Here is a 27,554-nt window from a genome sequence, read left to right on the forward strand (position 1 = left end):
TTTTTTAAGCAGATGTAATGTTAATATTGACACATCTCGAAAGCATTCATAGAGCAAACACATGTCACTGCTTCTTTGTCAGCCATTCTAAAGAAGTCTATCCCGGAGCCAGCCCTAGGTTAGGTACAAGTGAGACCATAGACATACCAGCTCTTCACAAGCTATAAGGTGCTTTGCTGCTGCTTCCTGAGGTTTGTCACATAGTTCCACTCAAGGCCTGTTGGATCTGGGAAAGAAGACTAGGTTTTGTTTTGTGGTTGTTATGTTTTGTTTATGTTTTCATTTTTGCTGATTTAAGCATTTAATAGAATAGTTATTTAAAACATCTATGTTAGGCCAGGCGTGGTGGCTCATGCCTGTAATCCCAGCACTTTGGGAGGCCGAGGCGGGCAGATCACAAGGTCAGGAGATCAATACCATCCTGGCTAACATGGTGAAACCCCATGTCTACTAAAAATACAAAAAATTAGCTGGGCGTGGTGGCAGGCAACTGTAGACCCAGCTACTCGGGAGGCTGAGGCAGGAGAATGGCGTGAACCTGGGAGGCAGAGCTTGCAGTGAGCCAAGATCACACCACTGCCCTCCAGCCTGGGTGACAGAGCGAGACTCCGTCTCAAAAAAACAAAAAATCTATGTTTTTTAAGCTCACCTGAAGTGATGAGTCTCTTTTGGATTGTGTTGCTTTATTTTTTAGGACAAGCTTCCTGATGACCATTATCAGGAGAAGACAGCAATGGACCTGGCAGCTGAGCAACTACGCCTTTGGCCTACCCTGAGCAAGTCAACTCAGCAAGAGCTAGTGCAACATGAGGAAAGCACTGTCTTTAGTCAGGCCATTCACTTTGCAAACCTCATGGTGAACCTGCTAGTTCCACTCGACACAAGTAAAAACAAACTCCTAAGAACATCAGCGCCAGGTGACTGGGAGAGCGGAAGCAACAGCATTGTCACAAACAGGTACCAAAATGTGAACACACAGACCCTCCTCCTACTCTTCTTGGGGCCCGTCTTGGCTTGACAGATAATATTAAACATTTTGAGCAAATACTGCTGTACGTATTTCAAAAGTTAACCATTTTTCCTCACCTTTAGACTTGCTCAGCTTTTCTCTCTAAAAGATTCACTTCATCCTACTATTCTTAACCACTTCCCACACTTTCTTCTTTTTTATGACCTAATTTTTCCAAATGTCTCACCCATTACTGATCCAGCCCTTCAGTTACTGTCTGCCAAAGCAATTTACAGAAATCATTCCAAAGAAATTAGTGAGCACCTTCTTGCAAAAGTGGCTGTTTGTTTCTCAACCCTCCTTTTCCTCAACCTTATAGTCATATCCTCAACCATGCCTTCCTCTCTACCCTCCAGTGACTTCTCATACCACTGAAACTAAAACCCAGTGTTTACCATGGCCTGCAAGGCCTAACAGAATCCGTCCTCTGGCTGCTGCTCTGACCCCCTATTTCCTATCACTCTTCTGTCGACCAAACTGGTCTCCCTGCTCATGCTAATCCTCAGACACTCCAAGCATATTCCTGCCTCACATCCTTTGTACTGGTATTTTCATTCTGGAATATTCTCACCTAAACAGTCCAAGAATCACTTCCTCACTTTATTTAGGTCTCTGCTCAAATGTTACTTGCCTCAAGAAGCCCTCCTGACTTCTACATCTTAATAATACCTCTCCCTCTCCTACTTTGCATTATTTTTCTTTCATGTCATTTTTTACAACCTGATTTATTTTCATATGTTTGCTTGTTATGTTTCCTTTGTCAGTTTTGTTCATTGCTGTATTCCTAGTGTCTTTGCATCTAGTAGATACTCAATAAATATTTGGTTGAACAAATGATTAAATGAGTGAATAAATGAACTTATCAACTCAAAAGTAGTGAAATTCTATCCTTCTTAGGGCTTCAGTGATGAGTGCTGCAACATCCTGTTAGTTCTTCAAGCTCACATAAATTCTTCTCCTCATGGTCCTTCAGGCAGCTCCTCTTCTCTTCCCATTCTCAATTCCTCTTCCAAGCTCTTCTTACTCTATGGAAGACTCATCTGCAAGCCTAAATCTCTGGCCCAAACCTTTTAATCTTGTTATCCTACGTACTTCAATTTTGTCAGGAACACCTCAGAGTTTCTGCTGTTCCAGGCTAGACAACTTGGAATCAGCATTTCACACCATACAGTCAACTGCACAGATCTCTTACCCCCACCTGTGTAGAGTTTCTTGTTCATCCTCTGGTTATTTAATGGGAACAACATAGTCTGGCCTTTATCACTTCAAGCCCTAATTATAACAGTCTCTTAGTTGTTTCATTTTTTATTCTTCTTTCCACTGCCAAAAGGATCTTCCTGAAATGATGCTTTCTCATTCCTTCACTACTCATAATTCCACAAGACTCTGTTTCATCAATACAGGACCTATCTGTTTAATTTGTAAGATATTCCTTAGCTGTCACAGCTTTATCTCCATTCTCCATTGCCAGTGAAGTTCATCTTCATTATAACAAGCAATAACTATATTTTACATTTCTTTTAAAGTTTTGGGCCAGGCATGGGGCTGACTACCTTATAATCCCAGCACTTTGGGAGGCCAAAGCAGGAGGATTGCTTGAGGCCAGGAATTCAAGACCAGCCTGGGCAACATAGTGAGACCCTATCTCTACAAAAAATAAAAATTAGTCAGGTGTGGTAGCACACACCTGTAGTCCTAGCCACTTGAGAGGCTGAGGCTGGAGAATCACTGCTGCAAGAGGATTTCTTGAGCCCAGGAGTTTGAGGTTACAGCTAGCATCGCTGCAGTCTAGCCTGGGTGACAGAGTGAGACCCTGTCTCTAAAATAAATAAATAAATATAAACAAATAATAATCATTATAGATGACAGTGCTCTCTCAAAGTCTACATATTGATGGCCATAGTCTCTGCTTAGCTTTACTTTAACAATCTCTAACACTGATTCAGCTAATGTGGTTGGCTTTGCAGAAAAGAGAAGTTAATAGGAACAGACAAATGAGTCTTTTCCCAGAGTCTGATGGGTTGAACAGTAAGAGCTGAATAAGCAAGAAGGGCAGAGATTGAGCTTTCACATCTGTTCCATTTCAAATTTGTTCCCTTCTATTGCATGATTTTATCATCTACAGAAGAATGCTGGCTTCAAAGTGGCCAAATGGGTTGCAGTTTACTCAGAGAGTGATAAATCCTGGCAAGAGAAGGGACAGTTTGGTCCTTACATATGGAAGAGTATGCTTGTTGCTGAGAAAAATTCTCTTACTTTGCCTACCAGGGAACATGTTCCTCAGTTGCCAAGTTGCCAAAGATAGCCATATTACTTCTTCTCTATGTAATAATTAACTTGGGAGGACCGGTTGCTTTAGAAGGCCCAGGTAGTCCATAATAAATGAAAGAATCCTCTTTTGCTTTATTTTCTGTGGTTCCTGCATTCCTTTTGGGAGGGTGACAAAAGGTATTCCTTACAGAAACAAATCTGGGTCCAAACAAATTTCCTTACAGAAACTTACTGCCTGACAGTAGTTTCCAAATGTAGACAAGTAGAACATTGTGTTTTATCACCATCACTTACCAAGGAGCCATAGAGTTAAGTGAGCCTTCTACTTGAGTAGACATCTCTTTGATCATGTTTCAGTCACTGTGTAAATTGACTACTATATAGTAGTCATTTGTTGCATTTGAGTACTGACCATGATTTCTTTCCTTGACTGTCTTAGTATTGCAGGAAGTGTAGCTGAGAGCTATGATACAGAGAGTGGGTTTGAAGATTCAGAGAATAATGACATTGCCAATTCTGTTGTGCGGTTCATTACCCGATTTATTGACAAAGTTTGTACAGAGAGTGGAGTTACTCAGGATCACATCAAGAGCCTTCATTGCATGATACCAGGTAATCACTTTGCAGATATTAGAGAATCAGAATATTGGAGATTATTGAGTTTCAGCATAAAACCTGGCAATACATGTCTTCCATATAGTTCAGCCATGCTATTTATTTATTTTCTGATTGGTTTTTAAAATGTTTTTAAATTGTTGTAAAATACATATATAACATAAAATAATCTAAGTGTACAATTCAGTGGCATTAATTACATCTACAATGTTGTGCAGCCATCGCTGTTATCTATTTCTAAAACTTTTTTATTACCCCAAACACTCTACCCATTAAGCAGTAACTCCTGTTTCCCCATCCCCTAGCCCCTGGTAACTTCTAATGTATTTTCTGTCTCTATAAAGTTGCCTGTTCTAGATATTTCACGTAAGTGGACTTAGATAATATTTGTACTTTGGGGTTTGGTTTATTTCATATAGCATAATGTTTTCAAGGTTCATACGTGTTGTGGCATGTATCAGAATTTCATTCCTTTTTATGGCTGAGTAATTTTCCATGGTATAGCTGTCCCACATTTTATCCATTCATCTGTTGATGGACATTTGAGTTGCTTCTCCCTCCCTTTTAGCTAGTATAAATAATAATACATGAATATCCACATATAAGTATCTGTTTGAGTCCTTTCATTTCTTTTGGGTATATATGTAGAAGTGGAATTGCTGGGTCCTAATGGTAATTCTCTTTAACTTTTTTGAGGAACCACTAAACTTTAATTAACTTTTAATTCTAAAATATCCAGAATTTGTTTTTATTCTGCTTGTCTGTGTTCTTTCATTTTGAATACTCTGACTCATCCTAGGAATTGTAGCTATGCACATTGAGACCCTAGAAGCAGTACATCGAGAAAGCAGAAGACTTCCGCCTATTCAGAAGGTAATAATTCCAGACTACATGCTTTCAGGGTATAGCCTCTCTTCTTAAAAACAAACAATAGACCGCTGTGTGCCAGGAAAGTATGTTCACCTAACCTTTTACAGACACTAGCTCCAGTTTTAATGATATGTTAAACTTTCAGAGGAGTTTGTCGTATAGAGCCTTATAAAAAGGATACTGAAATAGGAACAGAATCTTTTCTTAGATTCCACAAAGGAGCAATAATAACCTCTCATTGAGTCTACTTTTATAGGCAGGGCATAAATTAGGAACATTTCTAACCTCTAAGCCCAACCCAAGATTTTATACCGTGCCTATTTTCTCCCCCTCCCCCACCACCAAAAAGGATTTAAGGCAATTATCATAAAAAACCCAGGTTTCTGAATCTGACTATACATCCCAAACAGCTGGAAAGTCTATTAAAAATTCAGAGTCCTGGACCCAACCCCAGCCTCCTGAATTGGAGTACCCCAAAACATGTCTGGGAATCTGTATTTTAACGAGGCTCTCAGATGATTACTTCGTAGTCTGGTGCCAGTAGACTATGGTTCAGGACCCTCTTGCCTATATAACAGAACTTTATAATAGAACAAAAACAAATTGAAGCCAGGAGCCATGGCTCACACCTATAATCCCAACACTTTGGCAGTCTGAGGCAGGCAGATGACTTGAGCCCAGGTGTTTGAGACCAGCCTGGGCAACATGATGAAACCGCATCTCTACAAAAAATAATTTAAAAGTTAGCCAGCCGTGGTGGTGTTATCTGTAGTTCCAGATACACAGGAAGCTGAGGTGGGAGGATCACTTGAGGCCAAGAGGTTGAGGCTGCAGTGAGCTGAGATCATGTCATTGCACACCAGCCTGGGTGACAGAGCAAGACCCAGTCTCATAAATAAATAAATAAATAAACAAATAAATTCATTCATTTAGTCAAAGGAGCGAGCAGAAGCCAGATAGGTAGGAATATAATTCTATCAGAAACCTGAGACACAGTGATTATTATACTTTGGCTTTACATTTAGCTCTAAACTCACTAGAGCCAACAAAAAGAATAGTGCTGATTAGTTTTTATTGCTTAGTAAAAAATAAACATATTAGACCTTCAGGAGAGATTTTTTTTCCTAGCCCTAAACTCTTCAGAGGAATGTATTATGTGGTTACTGAGTCAGAATTTCCTGAGTTGTGTAAATGTTCATTATGTGGCCAAGAAGGACAGGTCTTGTTAAAATCTCGTCCATATTTTTTGTTTTTTTTTGAAAAACAAAAGTAATAATGTCCAAATAATTTCAAAAGTAATAATGTTCTTTGTATAAATTTGAGCATAAAAGAAATACACATTGTAGAAAGTGAAAGTCCCCTGCAGTCCTCCCTGTACTACCTCCACCTCCACCCTTAACTGTGATACCATTGCCTTTAACAGTTTGGTTCACAGTCTTACAATTCTTTTTCTTTTTCCAAAAATGGGATTATAATGTACATACTGGTTTCTAACTTGCTTTTTAAAATAATCTATGTATTCTAGATTTTTTTTTTTTTTTTGAGATGGAGTCTTGCTCTGTTGCCCCGGCTGGAGTGCAGTGGCACGATCTCGGCTCACTGCAACCTCCTCCTCCCAGGTTCAAGCGATTCTCCTGCCTCCGCCTTCTGAGTAGCTGGGATTACAGGTGCCTGCCACCATGCCCAGCTAATTTTTGTATTTTTAGTAAAGGCAGGGTTTCACCATGTTGGCCAGGCTGGTCTCGAACTCCTGACCTCAGGTGATCCACCTGCCTCAGCCTCCCAAAGTGCTGGGATTACAGGCATGAGCCACTGCACCCGGCCTTCCGGATATTTTTCCATGTTAACACATATAGATCTATGTCATTTTTTAAAGGTTAGAAAATGTTTCCTTGAATGAATATTTCAGATATTTGAGTTATTTCTCAATGATTTTACTTTTACACAATTCTGCAAAGAATCCTCCCACATTTGGATGTATAAACTTCATTTCTGCCTCTTACCAAATCAGCTTTCTCATGTGACTATCTGGGAAGTCTGGCTTAAGTTTTTTAGGTCTGTAACTGAAAAGATAACCATGGTCTAAGTATTAGAAACTCCACAAAAGTTGTGTTTAAAATACTTTCTCTAGCCGGGTATGGTGGCTCATGCCTGTAATCCTAGCACTTTGGGAGGCTGGGGCAGGTGGATTGCTTGAGGCCAGGAGTTTGAGACCAGTCTAGGCAATGTAGCAAGATCCCATCTGTACAAAAAAAATTTAAAAATCAGCCAGGCATAGTGGTGCATGCCTGTAGTCTCAGCTACTCAGGAGGCTGAGGTCAGAGGATCTTTTGAGCCCAGGAGTTTGATGCTGCAGTGAACTATGATTGTACTACTGTATTCTAGGCTGGGCAACAGAGCAAGACTCTGTCTCCAAAAATCAATCAATTCATCAGTCAGTCAATCAATCAATCAATCTTTTTCTGTTGTAAGCCCAAGATTCTTAGACCTGCTCTGCTGCCGGGAGAAGAAATTGTCTGTGAGGGTCTTCGAGTCTTGCTGGATCCTGATGGAAGAGAAGAAGCTACTGGAGGTCTTCTTGGAGGCCCTCAGCTCCTGCCAGCAGAAGGAGCCTTGTTCCTCACCACATACAGAATTCTCTTCAGAGGAACACCCCATGATCAGTTAGGTATGACTCGATATGCCATCAGAACATGGATATTTGTGTGGTACATGAGGTCTCAATCCCATCTGTGCACAGTGATTTGCAGATCATTTTAAATCCAAAGTAAGCTTTTTGCCACACAGGTATTTTGGTGAAATACTTTAGTCTGGCAGAGCTAATGATAATTTGGGTCATAGTTTTTTACTTGAAGAACAAAGGGTTATCTTCTAAACAATAAATCAAGGGTTCATTTGCTGAAATGATCATAATTTCATGAGGCAGAGTATTATACCCTAGAGATATTCACTCTAACTGCTGAATATATCCCTTGCTGGTTTGTCCACACTTTCTGAGTCCTACAGTTAACTGTAAAACTAAGGTCTTGCAGACACTTGAACCTTTTTGTGGAAGGATATGCTAACCATCACGGGGTTGTCCAGCACCAATTAATCCCACTTCCCTCTTATTCCATTCCAATTAACCCCACTTCCCTTTTAGCAGACAACTTCTCTTCTACTTGCCAAACTCCTATAACTTCTGTTTCTATTTTCTACTATTCAGTACAGCCTTCTATATTAGAAAGGAGTAGCATGCCCTACCAGAAGTAATCTACATTGTCTTCTTAAATTCACTATAGTCTGTATGTAAAATGCTCTTGTTGATAGGAAAAGCACATAATTAAGACTTTGGGCAAAACAATAGGACTGCAAGTCAAAGCTCAGTGACTTAAGTCACTTAACCTTTCTGGACTTTATTTTCCTCTTTTATAAAATTGGGAGATTGGGCTTTCATTGGTGATAATTCAGTGGTTCTTAATGTTGGCTGTATATTTGAATTATCTGGGAATCTTTAAAAAAAATACCAGTTTCTGGGCCCAACCCTCAAACAATTGAATTGGAATCTGAAGCAGTAGAAAGAGGGAGACCCAGGCATCTGTGTGTTTCTTTAGCCCCACAAGTGATTGTGATTGAGAACCACTGGGCTAAATGGTCACTAAAGTGCCTTTCTCCTTTGAAATTATGTATTCAGTAGCATTTTATGAGTATGCACTATGTGCTACTCATTTGTTGGACAAGTGAATTCAGATATATAAAATGTATTCTCTTTTAAATCTTAACAGTTGCATTATTCCTAGGTTAAATAGAATCAAGATGGCTTAGTACATCAGTCATAAAAGACTGCTTACCATATAATGTGTAACAAGTTCATAAAATTAAATAAGGAAAGATGAATTTGTAAGAATAGTTCTGCTTATTTTGAAAAAGTGAAAAGGAGAAAAAAGTGTCTTAGCCCGCTCCTTCATATTGCTATACACAAATTGTACTTGAAAGTAAACGTACTTTTAAAAGAAAGTATACAATACTTACAATTTTTTATAGTAGGACTTTTGTGAGATTAATGGCCATAAACACACATTTTGGACACATAAACGTGATACTTATGTGGTCATTTAAATTGCTGTAATTTATTTATTTTAAAGTCATGCTTAGTGTGAAATCTCATATTCCCTGCCTTTTCCTTTCAAATTTTGGATTAATTTCACTTAGGAAAATTATTTTTGTCAAAGAAAATCTTTTTATTTCCTTTTAAATTTCTAATTTAAAATTTATCCTTTGATGACACATAGAAATATTATAATTTTACATGTTACATACATGTAGGTGTTAAATACATCCTAGAACTTAAATCCTATGTACATCCTGACTTTGCTTAGCCTCTGGATATGCGCTTGATTTAAAAAGATAGTCAGACTTTTTCTAGATTACAGGTTGATAGATCCAGGGAATTAGGATTCTGATTATAATAAATGAAGAAATGTATTGGCTGTTAAATAAGATGAACCTAGTTCACATCTCCCCATCCCCTCCCCACCCTGGCTTACTAGCTGGGAGGCCTTGTTCATTGCCACTCCTGTTATGTTCCTCTACCACTGCCTAAAATGCTCTTCCTTTCCCTTCTGCAAATCCAGATTCTACACTTCCTTTAAAGCTCATCTTCTCTCTCACTTCTCTCAAAAATCATTTTCTATCCAGCTAAAGCATGCAGAGATCCTTCTCTGAGATATTTAAATCCCTGTAGACTGTTCCCTCAAACGTAGGAGCTAACCACATATTATTATATTCTGCATGTGACTCTCCTCCCACGGGAAATTGGAAGGTCTTCAAGGGAGGTCTTGAGTGTGCTACTTTTTTTCTAGACTCTCATCTTCGTAACCTCAGGTACTTGATAAATAATTATTTATATTTTCCCATGTTTGCTTTAATAAACTCCTAAAAATCTTGCACGTAAGTCCAGGCTTGTTTTCCAAAGGCACATATATATATATAGTATAACACCTTTTACATATATGGAAACAAACTTTAAAAACCTGTTCTCTTTTGCTTTATCCTTACGTTAAATATCTTGGATGTCTTTTCAATACTTGAGGAGTACTTTTTTTTTTTTTTTTTTTTTTAATAAAACCTCCCTTCCTATAAAATTGCCTTAAACCAGGTGATCTTATGTGGCACACAGTAGGTTGGGGAGATAGAAAGAATGAAGGCAGTCAGGCTGTGACAGTTTCTTCACTCCAGGAAAGGACTGTGTCTCAGGAGTGGCAAGTCACTTGTCTCTAACTTCTCAGATTTCCAAGAATTCCAGTTCTTGCCTCATTCCTTCTAGTCAAGGATCCCTTCTATTGCCTTCTATGCTAGTTGTATGAAATGTAAGTCACTTGCCACTCCTGAGACATAATCCTTTCCTGGAGTGAAGGGCACTTTCTTTCACTGCATCCCTGAGCAGTGTCCTCTTCAAATACATTTCTCCAGCAGAGACTGATGAAGTGAGCAGTAGACACTCTAAAAGTGAGCTATAAAGTGTTGTTGCTGAAGCTGTGTCCTGTCTATTTACAGTGGGTGAGCAGACAGTTGTGCGGAGCTTTCCCATTGCCTCCATCACCAAGGAGAAGAAGATTACAATGCAGAACCAGCTACAGCAGAACATGCAAGAAGGACTGCAGATCACATCAGCATCTTTTCAGGTATTAAAAAAGGAAGCCATTGTTTTACTATTCAAAAATTTTCAAAAGTCAAATGATATTGTGGCCATTTTCTGTGGTCATGTGCTCAGAAGTTAAGAGGATGAGAATGGGGAAGATCATAGGGTCTGAGAGGGTAATCATCATCAACTGAGTAAACTCATGAATAGTCTTGGATTTAATCCCTGGAGCCCCTTAGCCAACTCAGAGTACCAGCAGATACTCAATAATGAGTGATCTTAGAAACTTAGACACGTACAATTGGTTCTTATTCTCTGCCAAGTTATACCTCAATACCTGTTTGATGAAGCGTTTAGATAAAAAGCAATTAACTTGGCATCTGTTTTGAAAGAAACGCCCTGTGGCTGTTCTGTGGAAAGGTAAACAGTATAGCTAGGGCTAAAGTTCTATTGGTACTAGTTGCATACCCCTAATAAAGCAAGAGGTTTTCCAGGGGTTTATGACTGTATCAGAACTTTGTAGAATTACTGATGCAAACCAGACCCTGGAAGAAGTGACCTTTTCTTAGTTTTTCCTGTTTTTAAATTCTCAGTTCGCAATATTTTGCTTTTCTTATTCTTCATCACTTCTCAGATTTCTAAGAATGCCAGTTCTTGCCTCATTCCTTCTAGTCAAGGATCTCTCCTATTGGTTTCTATGCTATTTGTGTGAAATGTAAGTTTGCTGATCTTTAGGCTCCAGACCTTCTCTCATCATCTGAAAGCATTGGCTGCCTAAGGATTTCCTCACTGTTCCAACTACCAAAGAACTCCACACTCGAATATTGCCTAGCTGTACTGATTAGGATTCTAGTCAAACGGATTTTTTTTCTTCCTACATTTGTTGTATCTGGGTAGGAAGAGACCTTATTAGGCCAAATTCTCTATCTGGAACCAACCAATTGAGAAATGAGAAGGGCATGTTTGCTAGTGCAATTCCCTATCCCATTGTAGAAGAAATAATCTTAAAGAAACTGACTTGAAGACAGATGATTTTCCTTGCCAACTAGCCATTTGTGGCAAGTAAACCTTTTTGAGCCTTTTTTTTTATTTTTAAAAATTTAAAAATTGTATTGCATGTTATCCAAAGTCCCTTCAACCTCCAGTCTTGCCATTTTGTGTTATTATATTCTGTTGTTTGGGGGGAAGTTTCCTAGAAATCCTTAATGCTTCTTTTGTGTTTAATCTCTTTTGCTTCTAGTTGATTAAGGTAGCATTTGATGAAGAAGTCAGTCCAGAAGTAGTAGAGATCTTTAAGAAGCAGCTGATGAAGTTCCGTTATCCTCAGTCCATTTTCAGTACCTTTGCTTTTGCTGCTGGACAAACTACCCCACAAATAATTTTACCAAAACAGAAGGAAAAGAACACTTCTTTTCGGTAAGAAGAAAGACAAGTCTGTTCATTTCAGCCCTCCCATAACTGATTGCAAAAGGAATGACCTATCCTTTGTGTCCAGGTGTAAGCGATTGCTCTTTTCATTCACTATTCTGTTTCTGTCAAGCCCATGGGGCCAAGATCATAAAGTTATGGAACAGCAGCATTGATAAATGTAGCAAGTTTCAAAAACTAAAAGCTACCAGAGGCTTTGACTGTCATGTCCATTGCTCACAATGCATTTTTAGAATGTGAAATTCTATTTTCTCTTTTTTCCATATTGATCACTTTCTAAATGCTTTTGACTAATCCCTTCAGCTTTTATCAATATCCAGGCCCAGTAGACAGATTTGCTTTTATCTAGAAACAGGAGGCTTTATTTTCTGTTTTTCATAACTCTTTTGAACACTTCAAATTTACAGAAAATTCATAACAGTAGTACAAAGAATTTCTGTATATATTTTACCCAGATTCACCAATACTTTCTACTTTGGTCCATTTGTTTATCATTCTCTCTGTCATATATACACATATTTTTTTTGAGCCATTTGAGTTAGATATAAGATGTCCCTTTATCCTTAAGTACATCACAATACGTTTCCTAAGAACAAATACATTATCTCTTTATGGTTTTTTAATTTTATTTTTAAAATTTATTTATTATACTTTAAGTTCTGGAATACATGTGCAGAACGTGCAGGTTTGTTACATAGGTATACATGTGCCATGGTGGTTTGCTGCACCCATCAACTCATCATCTAGGTTTTAAACCCTGCATGCATTAGGTATTTGTCCTAATGCTATCCCTCCCCTTGCCCGGCATTATCTTATCTAAGCACAGTAATCAAAACCAGATAATTTAATTAATATAAAACTTTTATCTAACTCAGAGTCTATATTCACATTATGTTAATGATCCTTTTTTAGTTTAGTACCTAAACTTTTTTATTCCTGGTCCAGGATCTAATCCAGGATCAGACATTGCATTTAGTTGTCATATTTCTTTAGTATGAACCCTTATTTTCTAGAAAGTTTTTAGAAATTTATGGTGAAAGTTTTAAACTTCAGTTATTACAAAATAACAATTGTTTTAAGTTATCTTCCATCAGTGATAAAATATAAGGGCTAAAATTTCATTCACTGTTAACCATGTAGAATTCGGGCATCTGCCAATACAAATTACAATACTAGGGAGAGCTTTGCAGACTTTGGAAAAGAGGCCGTTCCTTTGCCTGAAAGAAGGGTAGATTGGGGATTATAGAAGATTTGAGGTTCCAGACGGTATATTATTTCTCAGTTGCACAGCTAGCCACCTGTATTACCTGGTAAGCAAAGGAGACCAGGAATATCCAGGTATGGTATGCTGAAGCATGAGCAAGTTCCTAGGGATTTACAGCAGTGGGCCGAGCATCTTGTCTTAGCACCATAGGGTCAGAGAGGAGCCTATGATGTTTGTTATCTCAGCCTTCAATGGAAGAGATAAAGCTTTGTGTGGTATTTTACATTTAGAAACTATCAGAAACATGTATATTTATATTAGTTTCAGAAATATATACCTGTATCAAGCCTGTTGTATCAGCTGCAACAGAGAGCAATTTAAAAATTTTAAGAGTTGCCTGGGTATATGAAAGAAAAGATATAGCTTTAGCTGGGAAAAAACTTCAAAAATCCCATTGAGTTTAAGTTACACTTAGTGTTACAGCTCTTTTAGAATTTGTCTAGCAGACTTTCCAGTTTTTGCCAGAAAGCCCACTAATAAAAATTAAAAAATAAAAATAAAAATTACACAAGTGATTTACAATAAGTTTAATTTAGGAAATATCAGTATTTTATGATTCCCAGCTGTTATCTCAAACTTGTTTCATAACCTTCAGGTTTACATTGCAAATAACTAAAGACAGAGTCTGGTGAAACTATTTGACAATAAAAGAAGCCTTATCACTTTTTACTGAATGGCAAGAAAACACCAGAAGAGTTCTTTGTGATAGAGAAGAATATAATCAAGAACAGTCTTCAGAGTCTTCACCTCCATCTGATTAGTCAGGAAATAGGTTCTCTGTTTAATTCTCTGGATTGCCTAGATTTTCTATCAGCAAGAAGGGGTAAATTGTTTGAATAAATAAAGTACTTTTAGGTCCAAATGATTTACATCTTAGTTTCCCTTTAATTAAAGCTGATTCTCAAAAGGATACTCAAGTTTCTGATTTCTTATTTTTCTCCTTTCAAAAAAGGGGAATTATTTTTCTATGCTTCTTAAGGTTTACAGCTAATTAGAGTCAGGACATCACATATACACACTTAAAACAGTTAAGAAATAAGCAAATGTGTTGCCAACTATGAAGGTCATATGATCTCAAAGAAAGGCTTGTGAGTTGATAGAAAGAGAGTTTGCATAAGTAGAGAAGCGGGCAGGCTGGCTTTCCATGTAGGAGGACTCCAGCAAGCATGCTTTGTGGGAACTGTGGTAGGGACAGTGGCAGGAGGATAACCAGAGTGGGTTCAGGGCAGTCCTCCCCGAAAAGCTAAACCAAGGAGTTTAGATTTGGGGTAATAAGTAGTTTGTATCTCACTTTACGTTTTTCTGCATGTTTTTCCTAACACAGTATCCTGATGACAGTGGTGTTTTATGGGAAATTAGTCTACTGCCATATTAAAAGTAACCTAAAGAAGGAAAGGCTTAACAAAAGTCTGGACCAGTAGTGGCTGTGGGAAAGGAGAAGAAACAATTTGAGCTAAGTAGGTGTCAACAATAAAAGTAGTGCTTTTATATTAAGTTGACATTCTCTTTGGTTCTGTGACTTGTAGTACCTTCTCAAAAACAATTGTGAAAGGTGCCAAAAGGGCAGGGAAAATGACAATTGGGCGGCAATATTTACTGAAGAAGAAGACAGGGACAATTGTGGAAGAAAGAGTAAATCGTCCTGGATGGAATGAAGATGATGATGTATCTGGTATGTGAGAACTTGAATTTCCTTCATTATTCAACTTTATTTCTTATGTGAATAAGAGACTAAGATGTAGTTGCACTTAAATCTTGACTCACAAAAACCTAGATCTCATGAGAAGACGGAAGCACTTACCAGCTTCTTAGAACTGGGGGAAAAATATTTTCCCGATATTCCATTGTTCAGGTAATATTTTGTTAAATTATACTTCTTTACTAAGTTCATACAGCTAATTCGTCATTTTTATGTGGGTCTCATTAAAAGAAGAAAGAAGGAAACCCCACTGCATGGGAAACTTAGGTATAGGGTAGTCCCCTGTATCTTATCCTTCTAGAATAAGAATTTAAGGTAAGGACATTGAACGTTTCAAGTTGAAGATTTCAGTTCTTGGTAAGAACATTGTTGGTGCTCTTAATCAAAATGGGGGACCTAAGATGAAGGAATAATTAGGTCATAAGAAAAAATACTTGCTAAATATTTGAAAGAACAGCTACAATACCTCTCAGTGGGAAAAATAGAGGCAGAAAGCTAGTAACAAAATGTCTGAGTGACTGTTTCCCATTCTTAACCCACTATCAAATATGCTATGGAATCAGCACTACAGAGAGGCTGATATAGTGGGAGGCAGAATGCCATTACACCCTTTTTTTCCCCTCAGGATCTTAGAATCAGTCACCAGTGGTTTTCAAAAACTACTGCTAACAACAAAAACATTTTAAAAAAGAAACCTCATCTTTAGAGAAAGCACTGGCTAACAGGTCTCCATTTTCAGTTGCTGGGATAAAGAACCTATGTGGGCTGGGCACAGTGGCTCATGCCTGTAATCCCAGCACTTTGGGAGGCTGAGGCAGGCAGATCACTTGAGGCCAGGAGTTCGAGACCAGCCTGGCCAACATGGCGAAACCCTGTCTCTACTGAAAATACAAAATTTTAGCCAGGCATGGTGGCATGCACCTGTAGTCCCAACTGCTCAGGAGGCTGAGGCATGAGAATTGCTTGAACTTGGGAGGAGAAGGTTGCAGTGAGCCGAGATCGCACCACTGCACTCCAGCCTATGTCGGACAGAGCGAGACTCTGCCTCAAAAAAAAAAAAAAAAAAGAACCTATGTGGTTTTGTAGTATGTATGCATGCCCTGGGTGAGAACGTGTACAGACAAGCTTGCCTCTGGGGCAATGAAAATACCCACCATTACATCACTGAAATAACCATTTGTTGGAACCCTGATCTTTTCACATTCGTATGTCAAGCCATAAAAATATTATTGCTACCCATCACTATTGACTCTTCTAACTCAATTTTTTTAATATTTCATGGAACAAAACCTATTATTCTATGATAATTATTCTACTAAAAGACCAAACTACATAATGTTCTTTGTTCCCCTGAAAATAAAAGGCCAACACAGAATTGATACCTGATTATATTGCATTGTGAAGTTCACAAATTGAAACACGAATTGAAGTTCACAAATTGAAACACTTAATTGTTGATGTTCTGCTTTTTTAAAATATATTTTAATGAAAGAGGGCCATATCTTTGCCTGCACATTAGTACTTTGAGTACATTTTCAAAAACTTTGAAAGCTTGATTTGATGTCTCTTACTTTCAAAATAAATAGGGAAGTAAATTAGGACAGTTTTTAACATGGATTTTTTTTTTTTTCAGTTAGAACATGCAGTACCAATTAGGAATGTCCTTTAAAAAAAAAAGCCTCCCTAAAATATTTGATTATTGAGTAAATTCTTCCACATCTAAAATCATAAAGGATTCAGTAACCTGTGATTGTAAAACTGTGAGGGGGTTTCCCATGTACACCACATCCTCTAACAAAAATATTTCCAGGAAAAAAGTGTAACTTCTTTATACCTCTCTGAGGAAATAAAGTTATTTTTCCCTCTAGTGAACTTCTGGTTAATCCAGAAATTTCTAATAAAAGTTTATAGTCTGAAAAGTAAACTGAAATCTGGATGATGAGTTTGTATAGTGATTTTATGAAAGATAAATTTTACTGATGGATTAGCCTCTGACAGACTTTGGGTGTTTATTTATAGAGTCCTAAATACAAATCACTGCAATTTGACAGTAAGCAAGCCCTCATGAAACAGAACAGTGTAGGTAATGAATTCAAAATTATATTGTTTTTAGAAATTATTTAAATGGTATTATTTTCCTGACATTTTTTAGTTGAATTACTGATATTTTATTTCTTGACTATTCATTACACTTTTAATTTGTGTTTATTTAAGTGTGATTCCTCACAGAAGTTACATGATTTAATTTGTGATATACATAATACTTGTCATCCTAATATAAACCTGTCTTGGTGTAAGAGTCTCCTTCAAAAGGAAGCGGGTTTTTTTTTTTGGCTGTGGGGAGCAGTTTGAGACAGAGTCTCGCTTGGTTGCCCAGGCTGGAGTGCAGTGGCATGGTCTCAGCTCACTGCAGCCTCTGCCTCCCGGGTTCAAGTGATTCTCCTGCCTCAGCCTCCCGAGTAGCTGGGATTACAGGTGCCTGCTGCCACGCCTGGCTAATTTTTTGTATTTTTAGTAGAGATGAGATTTCACCATGTTGGTCAGGCTGCTGTCGAACTCCTGACCTTGTGATCCGCCCACCTCAGCCTCCCAGTGTTGGGAATACAGGCGTGAGCCACCACACCCAGCCCAAAAGGAAGTTTTTAATCCTGTGCTTTGAGCTAATCATTTCTTCAGTATCTGTCTCTACCATCCCAGTTTCAGATGAGAGTGAGCTCCCCACAGGTACTACCCTGAAGGCCTCAATTGCTTTGAGCTAATCATTTCTTCAATATCTGTCTCTACCATCACAGTTTCAGATGAGAGTGAGCTCCCCACAAGTACCACCCTGAAGGCCTCCGAGAAGTCTACAATGGAACAGTTGGTGGAAAAAGCTTGTTTCAGAGACTATCAGCGTTTAGGTTTAGGAACCATAAGTGGCAGCTCTTCTCGTTCAAGACCCGAGTATTTTCGAATTACTGCCTCCAACAGGATGTATTCACTCTGCCGGAGGTAAGTGTGTCAGTGGGCTCCAAAAAGAGGTCTTCTTTCCTTTCTTCTTATTTGAATCTTTAATAGGCCGTTTGCATCCATAGCCCTGAGATAGATAAAAATGCCTGAAAATAAGAACAAGGTCTCCAGGATATGAGCAAGCATCTCATGGGCGTTCTCGGAACAATTACCTTACTGAAAGTACCTCTAGTAGGTGAGAAGGTGAAAGGTAAAGTACTCACCCCCTATGAATTTCTCTTGTCTTTCTCTTCCCAGTTTGCTTCTTTTCTAGCATGACTAAAGATAACTTGAAGAACAGGATTTTCCCAGGCCAATAGAAGACATGAAAGTTCTTTGTAGGCTGGGGAGCCACAAACTCTTTCTATAAAGGGTCAGTTGGTAAATATTTTCAGTTTATGAGCCATAGAGTCTCTTGTTGCAACTATTCAACTGTGCCGCAAAAGCAGCCACAGACAGTAAGGAAATGAGTGGACATGGCCAGTTTTGGCCCACAGGCTATAATTTGCTGACCCAGGTGTAGGCAAGGCTTTCTTATGCGGTCTAATTGGAATGTTTTCAAGGGAATATTACTTAAAGGATGTAAATAAAGAGGCATTTTTTTTTTCTGTTCTTGTCTCTCACTGTTTTTCAAATATGTTAAGGCTTATTCCATGCTTTACTATATGTAAATGTATATTTTCTAAAATTACATTTTCACCATTCACAATTTTAGTCATTTTCATCTCCAGGTAAGTTTTTTCTTTGCATTTATAAATTCCTGCTTAAACAGCTCGAAAGCACTTTGTAAATTACATATTTTAGAAAGTTATCTTAATGTTACTGTTAGTTTCAACCCTGTTGCTCTTAAAGATAGATATGTCATTTTAAATGACAGTTTAAGTTTACAAATATTAATATGAAACTTGAGAAACAAGTTGGGAATATAGTTTTGAGATTATGGCCAAATATTACATTTTGCATCAAGTTCTGAAAAATTGACACTCTGAGTATGCAGTAATTTTTCTGGAATTCTCTGTCATTCTAACTGAATTTTCTCTGAAGATGAGTCATGTTGTCAGGGTGTGATGTCCTGCTGTTTGGAAAGTTTGCTATCAAAATTATGCCAGCCATTGAGAAAACAGACTCATTTATCATTCCAATCTGTCAGAAGTCAAATAAAATTTTAATAGATGACTTATTAGAACACTGGTTATAAAGCATTTATGATGGTAAAAAGTAATATATATCCATTAAGTTATTAGCAGGAAGGAAATGGAATAATAAAAAATAATCCAAAAGAAGGCAAGAAAGGAAAAAAAGGGGACATAGAACAAATGGAATAAATAACAAGTAGTAAGATGGTAGATTTAAATTCAAATATATCCATAATTGCATTAATTATTAATTGACAAATGTTCCAATTCAAAGAAAGAGATCAGGGTTTGCTTTAAAAAAAAAAAAAAGTGGCTGGGCACAGTGGCTTACGCCTGTAGTCCCACCACTTTGGGAGGCCAAGGCGGGCAGATCACGAGGTCAAGAGATGGAGACCATCCTGGCCAACATGGTGAAACCCTGTGTCTACTAAAAATACAAAAATTAGCTGGGCATGGTGGCGTGCGCCTGTAGTCCCAGCTACTCGGGAGGCTGAGGCAGGAGAATCACTTGAACCCTGGAGGCGGAGGTTACGGTGAGCCAAGATCACGCCACTGCACTCCAGCCTGGTGACAGAGCAACACTCCGTCTCCAAAAAAAAAGCTTTCTGCTGCTTTTAAGGGACAAATCTAATATACAAGTATATAAAAAGGTAGAAAGTAAAAGGATAGAAAAAATATACCATGCAAAACTACCTTTAAAAAAAGTTGTTGTCACTATATGAATATCAAAGTAGACTTTAAAAGCAATAAGAAAGGGTGGTTGATAATGACAAAAGGTTTATTTTACACACAGCAATTCATTAAGACCAAGTGGAGTTTATTATAGGAATAGAGTACTGGTTTCACATCTGAAAATCAGTCAGTGTAATTTACCACATTAACAGAATTAAAAAGAAGTTTATTATATAAAGATAAGCATTTTGCAAATGCAAAGTACGCTTATGAGTTTTATTTATGTAAATTTATTTATGTAAATTCTGTATTTTTTGTCACATTTGTGATTTTTAGAAAAAAGCTCTCAGCAAAATAGAGTAAGAATGAGCTCCCCATGAGTAGTGCCCTGAAGGCCTCAGAGGAGTCTACAGTGGAACAGTGGGTAGCTCCTTAATCTTCTGTCTTAAAAATCCTACACAGGAAATTACTTATCTTAGAAATAAATAAAATATTAAAAGCTTTTTCTCTGAAATCTGGACAAGGATGCCCATTATCACCATTTCTATTCAGTGTTGTACTAGAGGTCTTAGGCAGTGTAAAGAGACTAGAAAAGTAATAAAAGGTATAAAGATTGAAAAGAAAGAAATAAAACTGCCATTACTCACAGATGACCACAATGCACATGTAGAAAATCTGTAGGAATCTGCCGATAAACTTTTAAAATTATTAAGTGGATTTAGTACAAGGTCACTGATAAGGTCACTAGTACAAGGTCATTTACAATAATTAGTCATATATATACTAAAAACATTATTACAAAATGAAATTTTCAAAAAGTGATGCTATTTTGGTACTATTCCTACTATTTACAGTAGCACTAAAAAACATTACTTAGGGATGAATCTAATAACCAGTGTAAGACCTTTATATGGAATACTTAAAACAATATTGAAGATCATTGAAAAGATAAATAAGTAGATATTTCAGGTTCTTAGATTAGAATATTCAATATTCTAAAACTGAATTTCCTGAAATTGTTCTATAGAATCAGTCCCAATCTCAGCAAAATGTTAATGGAAATTGAAAAGGCAATTCTAAGAGTTACATAAAAATGTGGAAGACAGAGTAGCCAAGATAGTCTTACAGAATAATACTATAGGATGTCAAGACTTTTTATGAAGCTACAGTAATTAAGACAGTATAGGACTGACACAAGAATGGACAAATGGACCAGTGTAGCAAAACAGGGAACATATTAAACAGAAACACCCCAACATATGTGGATACTTGATTTAAGATAAAAATAACAATTAAGAGCAGTGGGTAGAAGATGTTTTTTCAATAAAGGCTGCTGGGAAAAATTAATCTTGACCTATTCCCATTGACCTATAGATCTATATGTAAAAGGTTAAAACAATAAAACAATAGGTTTGTTATTAAGGTTAAAACAAATAAGCTTAAAACAATAAAGCTTCTAGAAGATAAGAGAATGTCTTCATGACCTTGAGGTATAGGGAAAGATTTCTTGGCATGGGAAAAACTATCTATAAAGTAAAAAATTGATAAATTTAGAACTTCTGTACATCAGGAGATATCATCAAGAGAGTAAAAAGGACTATAAATTGGTTAAATAACTTTGGAAAGTTGTCTAATGCTGTCTAAACATTTAAACATCTACTGAACATATTCATAACCTAATTCCTAGAAATTCTCCTCTTAGGTGGAGTAGAATTTCTAACAGAAATACATATGTGCTCCCAAAAGACATCTACAAGAATGTTCATGGCAACATTCTTAATAATTAAAAAAACTAGAAACTACTCAAAATCAACAAGAGAATAGATAAACGGTATTGTACTCACACAGTGAAATACAGTAATGAAAATGAACAAACTACACGTGAGTACAGTAACACGGATGGATCTCATAAACGTAATATTGAGCAAAAGAAGCCAAACATGAAAGAATAAACTCTGTTGATTCCCTTTATCTAGAATTCAAGAAGAAGCAAAACTCATCCACATTGTTAGCAGTCAGGATAGTAGTAATCTTTTTTTTTTTTTTTTGAGACAAGGTCTTGCTCTGTCTCCCAGGCTGGAGTGCAGTGATGTGATTCCAACTCACTGCAGCCTCAACCTCCCTGGCTCAGGCAATCCTTCCACCTCAGCCTTCTGAGTAGCTGGGACTAGGCACATGCCACCAAACCTGGCTAATTTTATTTTCATTTTATTTATTTATTTTTGTAGAGAAGAGGTCTCACTATGTTGCCCAGGCTGGTCTCGAACTCCTAGGATCAAGCAATCCTCCCAGCTGGGCCTCCCAAAGTGCTGGGATTACAGGTGTAAGCCACCATGCCAGGCAGGATAGTGGTAATCTTTAAGAAAGAGGAAGAAATAGTGACTGGGAGGAAATACTAGATCTTGGATGCTTGTAGTGGTCCATTTCTTGACCTAGGTGGTAATGATATTACCTAGGTTTTGAGCATTTGTATGTGAATTATGCTTGAATTAAAAAGTTTCCACAACAGCTTCTGAAGGCTAGTCTACCTCTTGAGAGTTAACTGTGGAGCCCAGAGCTGAAGGCTCTGAGTAGTGGGTTAGGATGGGTGGCAGGGAAATTGATATCTTTCATTACGAAATGAGACTGGTACTGAGAGTAGCTTCTCTTGGTCTTTAGGCTTCACACAGTTTGCCCCAGCACTAGGGGCTATCCAGCTGTCATGCAAGCCCATGTCAGGAAGCAGGAAAGAGCCATAGATATTGTATGTAACAGAGGATGGTCTGTGTGTGGTACTCATTCACAGTGGAAGGAGATGGCTCACTACAGGGGGCAGGGAGTGAAGGAGTGTGCTCGTTCTTTACCAATTATTGAAGTAGCTCCTGGAGCCATTAAACATTATTCCCCTATCTAATACACATTGTATCTTGAAGCAAGTTGGGAAAAACTGATATTCAAGTGGAGATAGAGGGTCCTAATTATGGAACTGCCTTTTCAGTCTTCATGAGTGATTATGTCTATAGCTTGGTCTTTTCATCAGTTTGTGGTATTACAAAAATTCAGGCCACAGCTTCCTAGAGCACCAAAGCCCTAGGCTTTCAGAATGCTTCCAAGGTATCATTGGTTAAGTATGGAAAGTTAATTTGGCATTCAGTAAAGTAGTTGAAGGTTATGATTTATGTGACCATAAACTAGATTTCCTTTCCCTCAGCACTGGTTCTTATCAAGATAAGGGATAAGAAGTTCTGGAAATGGATAGTGGTGGTAGTTGTACAACACTGGGAATGTACTAAATGCCACTGGTTTGTACACATAAAAAAGGATAGCATGAATCCCAGCACTTTGGGAGGCCAAGGCAGGCATATCACCTAAGGTCAGGAGTCTGAGACCAGCCTGACCAACATGGAGAAACCCCATCTCTACTAAAAATACAAAATTAGCCGGGTGTGGTGGCACATGTCTGTAATCCCAGCTACTCAGGAGGCTGAGGCAGGAGAATTGCTTGAACCCGGGAGGTGAAGGTTGCAGCGAGCCGAGATCGCGCCATTGCACTCCAGCCTAGGCAACAAGATCGAAACTATGTCTCAAAAAATAAATAAAAAATAAATTAAAAAGGATACCATGGGCCGGGCGCAGTGGCTCACGCCTGTAATCCCAGCACTTTGGGAGGCCGAGGCAGGCGGATCACCTGAGGTTGAGAGTTCGAGACAGCCTGACCAACATGGAGAAACCCTGTCTCTGCTAAAAATACAAAATTAGCCAGGCGTGGTGGCACATGCCTGTAATCCCAGCTACTCAGGAGGCTGAGGCAGGAGAATTGCTTGAACCCGGGAGGTGAAGGTTGCAGTGAGCCGAGATCGCGCCATTGCACTCCAGCCTGGGCGACAGAGTGAAACTTCGTCTCAAAAAAAAAAAAGGATAGCATGGTAAATTTTATGTTAGGTATATTTTACCAAAATTTAAAAATCACCAGCTGGGCACAGTGGCTCATGCCTGTAATCCCAGCACTTTGGGCAGATCACGAGGTCAGGAGATCGAGACGATCCTGGCTAACACAGTGAAACCACATCTCTATTAAAAATACAAAAAATTAGCCGAGCATGGTGGCGGGCGCTTGTAGTCCTAGCTACTCGAGAGGGTGAGGCAGGAGAATGACGTGAACCTGGGAGGCGGAGCTTGCAGTGGGCCGAGATTGTGCCACTGCACTGCAGCCTGGGCGACAGAGCGAGACTACATCTCAAAAAAAAAAAATCACCAAAAAAACGATATAGGATTAGTGGTTAGGAGGTTATAAATATAAAATCTGTTTAGTGTAATATTTCTAATTAAACTAAAAAAAACAAATGATTCTGAAACCTGCCTATCTTCTTGCATTTATTAATCTGTATGTACTCTTACATGTTATTTTCCCAGCATCATATCCTGTAACTTTATAAGCTAATCTGTTAAAATAAGTATCAACATGTAGTGTTATTAACTATTTAAACTCATTTGACATTTGAACATATTGTTCTCATGCCAAAAATAATTTGGTTTTTGTTTTTAAGCCTTTCACCATCTCAGGCAGTCTAATATCGGCATGCTGTATTCTCTAATGTCATCTCAGTGATCTATGAATTGTTTACAATTTGACTTGTCATACTCATAAAGTTGACATTAATCTGGTAATCTTACAATCTATTTCAAGTTGTGGAAAAGTAATGTATAAGGCAAGGTAAATAGTTCAACAGAGGCCTTTTAAAGAATTCTACATAATATTTTTATTTTCTAAGTTTATTCAGCAGAAGTCTGCAATATCAGTGAAGGGGGCTCTTTTCAAAAAAGACTACAGATCAGTGGATGAGTTAGCTATTTTCACCATCTAGGGATTTTCTTCTCAATCCCTGAAGAATTCAGGAGTTGAAACTAAGTTCCGTATTTGAAATATGTTGGCCAGGCACAATGGCTCGGGCACATAATCCCAGCACTTTGGGAGGCTGAGGAAAGAGGATCGCTTGAACCCAAAAATTTGAGACCAGCCTGTACCACAAAGTGAGACCCTGTCTCTACAAAAATAAAAATAAAATTAAAAAAGAAAAGAAATATATCTTACCCTTCAACTAATATGTTTCTGAATCTTAGAAAATTACTATATTAGTATTCAATTTCTTATATTCTCTCTCTCCCTCTTCTCTCATTTCTGTCCCCTTTTCTTCCCCTCTGTTCCTTCCCCCAATCATTCTCTTCTCCCTTCTATGTCTCTGAAGCTATCCTGGCCTTTTAGTCGTACCTCAAGCTGTACAGGACAGTAGTTTACCAAGAGTAGCTCGCTGCTATCGACACAATCGCCTGCCTGTTGTATGTTGGAAGAACTCAAGAAGTGGTACTCTGCTCCTCCGATCTGGAGGATTCCATGGGAAGGGAGTCGTTGGTCTTTTCAAATCTCAGAACTCCCCTCAGGCCGGTAAGCATCTCTCTATAACACAATTACCACCCGTTCACATAAGGACAGTACTAAAAATAAAGGAAGTAAAATCTGGGAATGGTGCTTTTTCATCAAGTCTTGTCTCACACACAAACTTTTCCACTTTGCACAGCTTAAACAAGAACTATACTTGATAGTGTGAGGCTCCACATTGAATTTGACATCTTAATATGTCTGGTCTGTACTTGGATTTTAATAGAAATTAATATAATAAAGTCTTTGGTCCTAGGCAATTTTCATTCCAGCAAACCAGAGTATTCACAGATGGAAACTAGGTTATACCAATCTTTTTTCTTTCTCCTGGGAAGCATCCAAATACATTTAACAGCTTCAGAGGCAAGACGAGATTCTGTGCCATGTGATATGAGATATCCATCCTCACTCTTACAAGTCATATGCACACACAAGACAGCAAACTAATGACCACAAATGCTGCTTCAGGAGCTTTCAAGCAAAGAAGTTTTTAGGAAGCTAGTGAAATAATAAGTACAGCTGTCCCATATTCTGAGAATACTTGTGAGTACCATGTCTGAGGTCTTGAAGTCAGGAACTGTATTTTGCTGACCTTTCTCATAGCTTCTGCCTCATAACAGATGCTCAAAAAAAATGAAACAGTAGGCCACTAAGATATCAGATCCAATTTAGGGATGGCTGCATTCTTCCACCTTTGGAAATGAAGTAAACTCAGAATCTGTGATTCACTGGGTACAACCATGTGCTTTTTGAAAGTCAGCCAATGTTTTGATCATTAGGTTGGCTGAGGGCAGCCTTCCACCTGCCTTGGAGTCTCACTGCTGGTGTAATTGAAGGCAATTGGCTTTTTACCGTTTCTCCTCTGAAACACTGTGTGCTCCCAAGCCACCTGGTGGGTATGTTAGAACATAAGAAGGGGCCAGGTGCAATGGGTCATGCCTGTAGTCCCAGCTACTTGGAAGGCCAAGGTGGGAGGATTGCTTGTGCCCAGGAGTTCAAGACCAGCCTGGGCAACATTGCAAAACCCCATATCTATAAAAAAAAATACAAAAATTAGCCAGGCGTGGTGGCAGGCGCCTGAGTCCCAGCTATTCAGGAGGCTGAGGTGGGAGAATCACTTGAGCCCATGAGGTAAAGGCTATAGTGAGCCAAGATTGCACCACTGCACTCCACCCTGAGTGAAAGAATAAGACCCTGTCTCAAAAAAATGAAATAAAATAATAATAAAATAGAACACAAGCATACGTAAGTTATGTAAAATGAGTGAATGATTTTAGGAGCACCGATAAGCGTATCACTAAGCTTTTAGTTGGAAAACAGTTGAAACTTATTCCACTGGTTGCTGATTTTTTTAAATCTAATTTAAATTTACTATATTTCATATTCAACTTCCACATTTACTCACAACTAATATCTTTGGGGTTTTTTGTATTTTGTTTTTTTGTTTGTTTGTTTTGGTTTTTTTGGTTTTTTTTTTTTTTTTTTTGAGATGGTGTCTTGCTCTGTCGCTCAGGCTGGAGTGCAATGGCGCGATCTTCGCTCACTGCAACCTCTGCCTCCCAGGTTCAAGCAATTCTCCTGCCTCAGCCTCCCAAGTAGCTGGGATTACAGGTGCCCGCCACTATACTCGGCTAATTTTTGTATTTTTAGTAGAGATGGGGTTTCACCATGTTAGTCAGGCTGGTCTCGAACTCCTGACCTCAGGTGATCTGCCCGCCTCAGCCTCTCTAAGTGCTGGGATTACAGACGTGAACCACTGCACCCAGCTGACAACTAATACCTTTGAAATTGCAATGCATCTTACAATTGATGTGATCAGAAAGAATAGTGTCATAGTTTAAATGGCAATTTTTTAATTGATAAGCAGTTTTTATTGTTAGGCAATAAAATAACAGTGTGTCTTAGAATTGATGACATATTAAAGTTGATAAAATACAATAATGCTAATTATTTATTTTCTATTCAGGTTGTAAGAAAATTTATGAATATCTGTAGTCCTTGTAGTGAGTCCATCCCCTATCCTCTTTAAACTGTCTGGGCCAATTTCAGTGATTCTGTTTTGGTTCACCCAAACCAGGCTTATATGCCCATCAACCCAGAATTGCTCTCACAATTGTGTATACTGTTTGCTCCTCATTTAGAAGGAGCAGGGATTGGCAGTAGTTGCTCCTATCTTCTCCCCATCTTCTTCCACTCTTCCCTGTACAAATCTTTACAGGCTCATGTCCCCTGGTTGGTCTATGTGGCAGAATTGAAATAAAGTTACTGGTATTGGAAAGTTCTTAACTCTACCCCTTCTGGGATGTCAAAGGAACCTACTCCCAAGCAATAACCTAGTCAGGATGGTTGGGGGATATCATCAAGGAGTTGTTCGTGAATCTTCATTTTGAGTTGCTTGGATAGTGAGAAGCTATGCCCTGTGCTTTCAAGCCCAATCTATGCTTGGAAGGATAGCCCTGTGCTGGTTTTCCAGACCTGGGCTCTTTCTGGAAGGATAATGAGGCAATCATTAAGTAGGTGTGGTAAAACCAGCATTACAATGGAGGATTAGCCATTTAATAGACTG

The 27,554-nt window shown here is 38.3% G+C and overlaps 1 protein-coding gene and 1 non-coding gene across 10 annotated transcripts in view; both read left to right on the forward strand.

Annotated features, from left to right (window-relative positions):
• SBF2 (SET binding factor 2) overlaps positions 1 to 27,554 on the forward strand; it is a 544,916-nt gene that overhangs the window by 465,859 nt on the left and 51,503 nt on the right. For all 9 annotated transcript variants that reach the window (XM_063671925.1, XM_063671922.1, XM_054439274.2 and 6 more), the window contains 9 exons: positions 695 to 957; positions 3,720 to 3,892; positions 4,695 to 4,768; positions 7,238 to 7,433; positions 10,301 to 10,428; positions 11,626 to 11,801; positions 14,604 to 14,749; positions 17,569 to 17,767; positions 24,798 to 24,994. In XM_063671925.1, the coding sequence (XP_063527995.1) occupies positions 695 to 957; positions 3,720 to 3,892; positions 4,695 to 4,768; positions 7,238 to 7,433; positions 10,301 to 10,428; positions 11,626 to 11,801; positions 14,604 to 14,749; positions 17,569 to 17,767; positions 24,798 to 24,994 (1,552 nt within the window). The remainder of the gene's footprint in view (positions 1 to 694; positions 958 to 3,719; positions 3,893 to 4,694; positions 4,769 to 7,237; positions 7,434 to 10,300; positions 10,429 to 11,625; positions 11,802 to 14,603; positions 14,750 to 17,568; positions 17,768 to 24,797; positions 24,995 to 27,554) is intronic.
• On the forward strand, positions 13,490 to 13,551 carry LOC129009113 (U7 small nuclear RNA). The gene has a single exon (XR_008492653.1). It is a non-coding gene; the product is annotated as a U7 small nuclear RNA (small nuclear RNA).

The sequence above is a fragment of the Pongo pygmaeus genome, chromosome 9, assembly GCF_028885625.2.
Source record: "Pongo pygmaeus isolate AG05252 chromosome 9, NHGRI_mPonPyg2-v2.0_pri, whole genome shotgun sequence".
Classification (NCBI taxonomy): domain Eukaryota; kingdom Metazoa; phylum Chordata; class Mammalia; order Primates; family Hominidae; genus Pongo; species Pongo pygmaeus.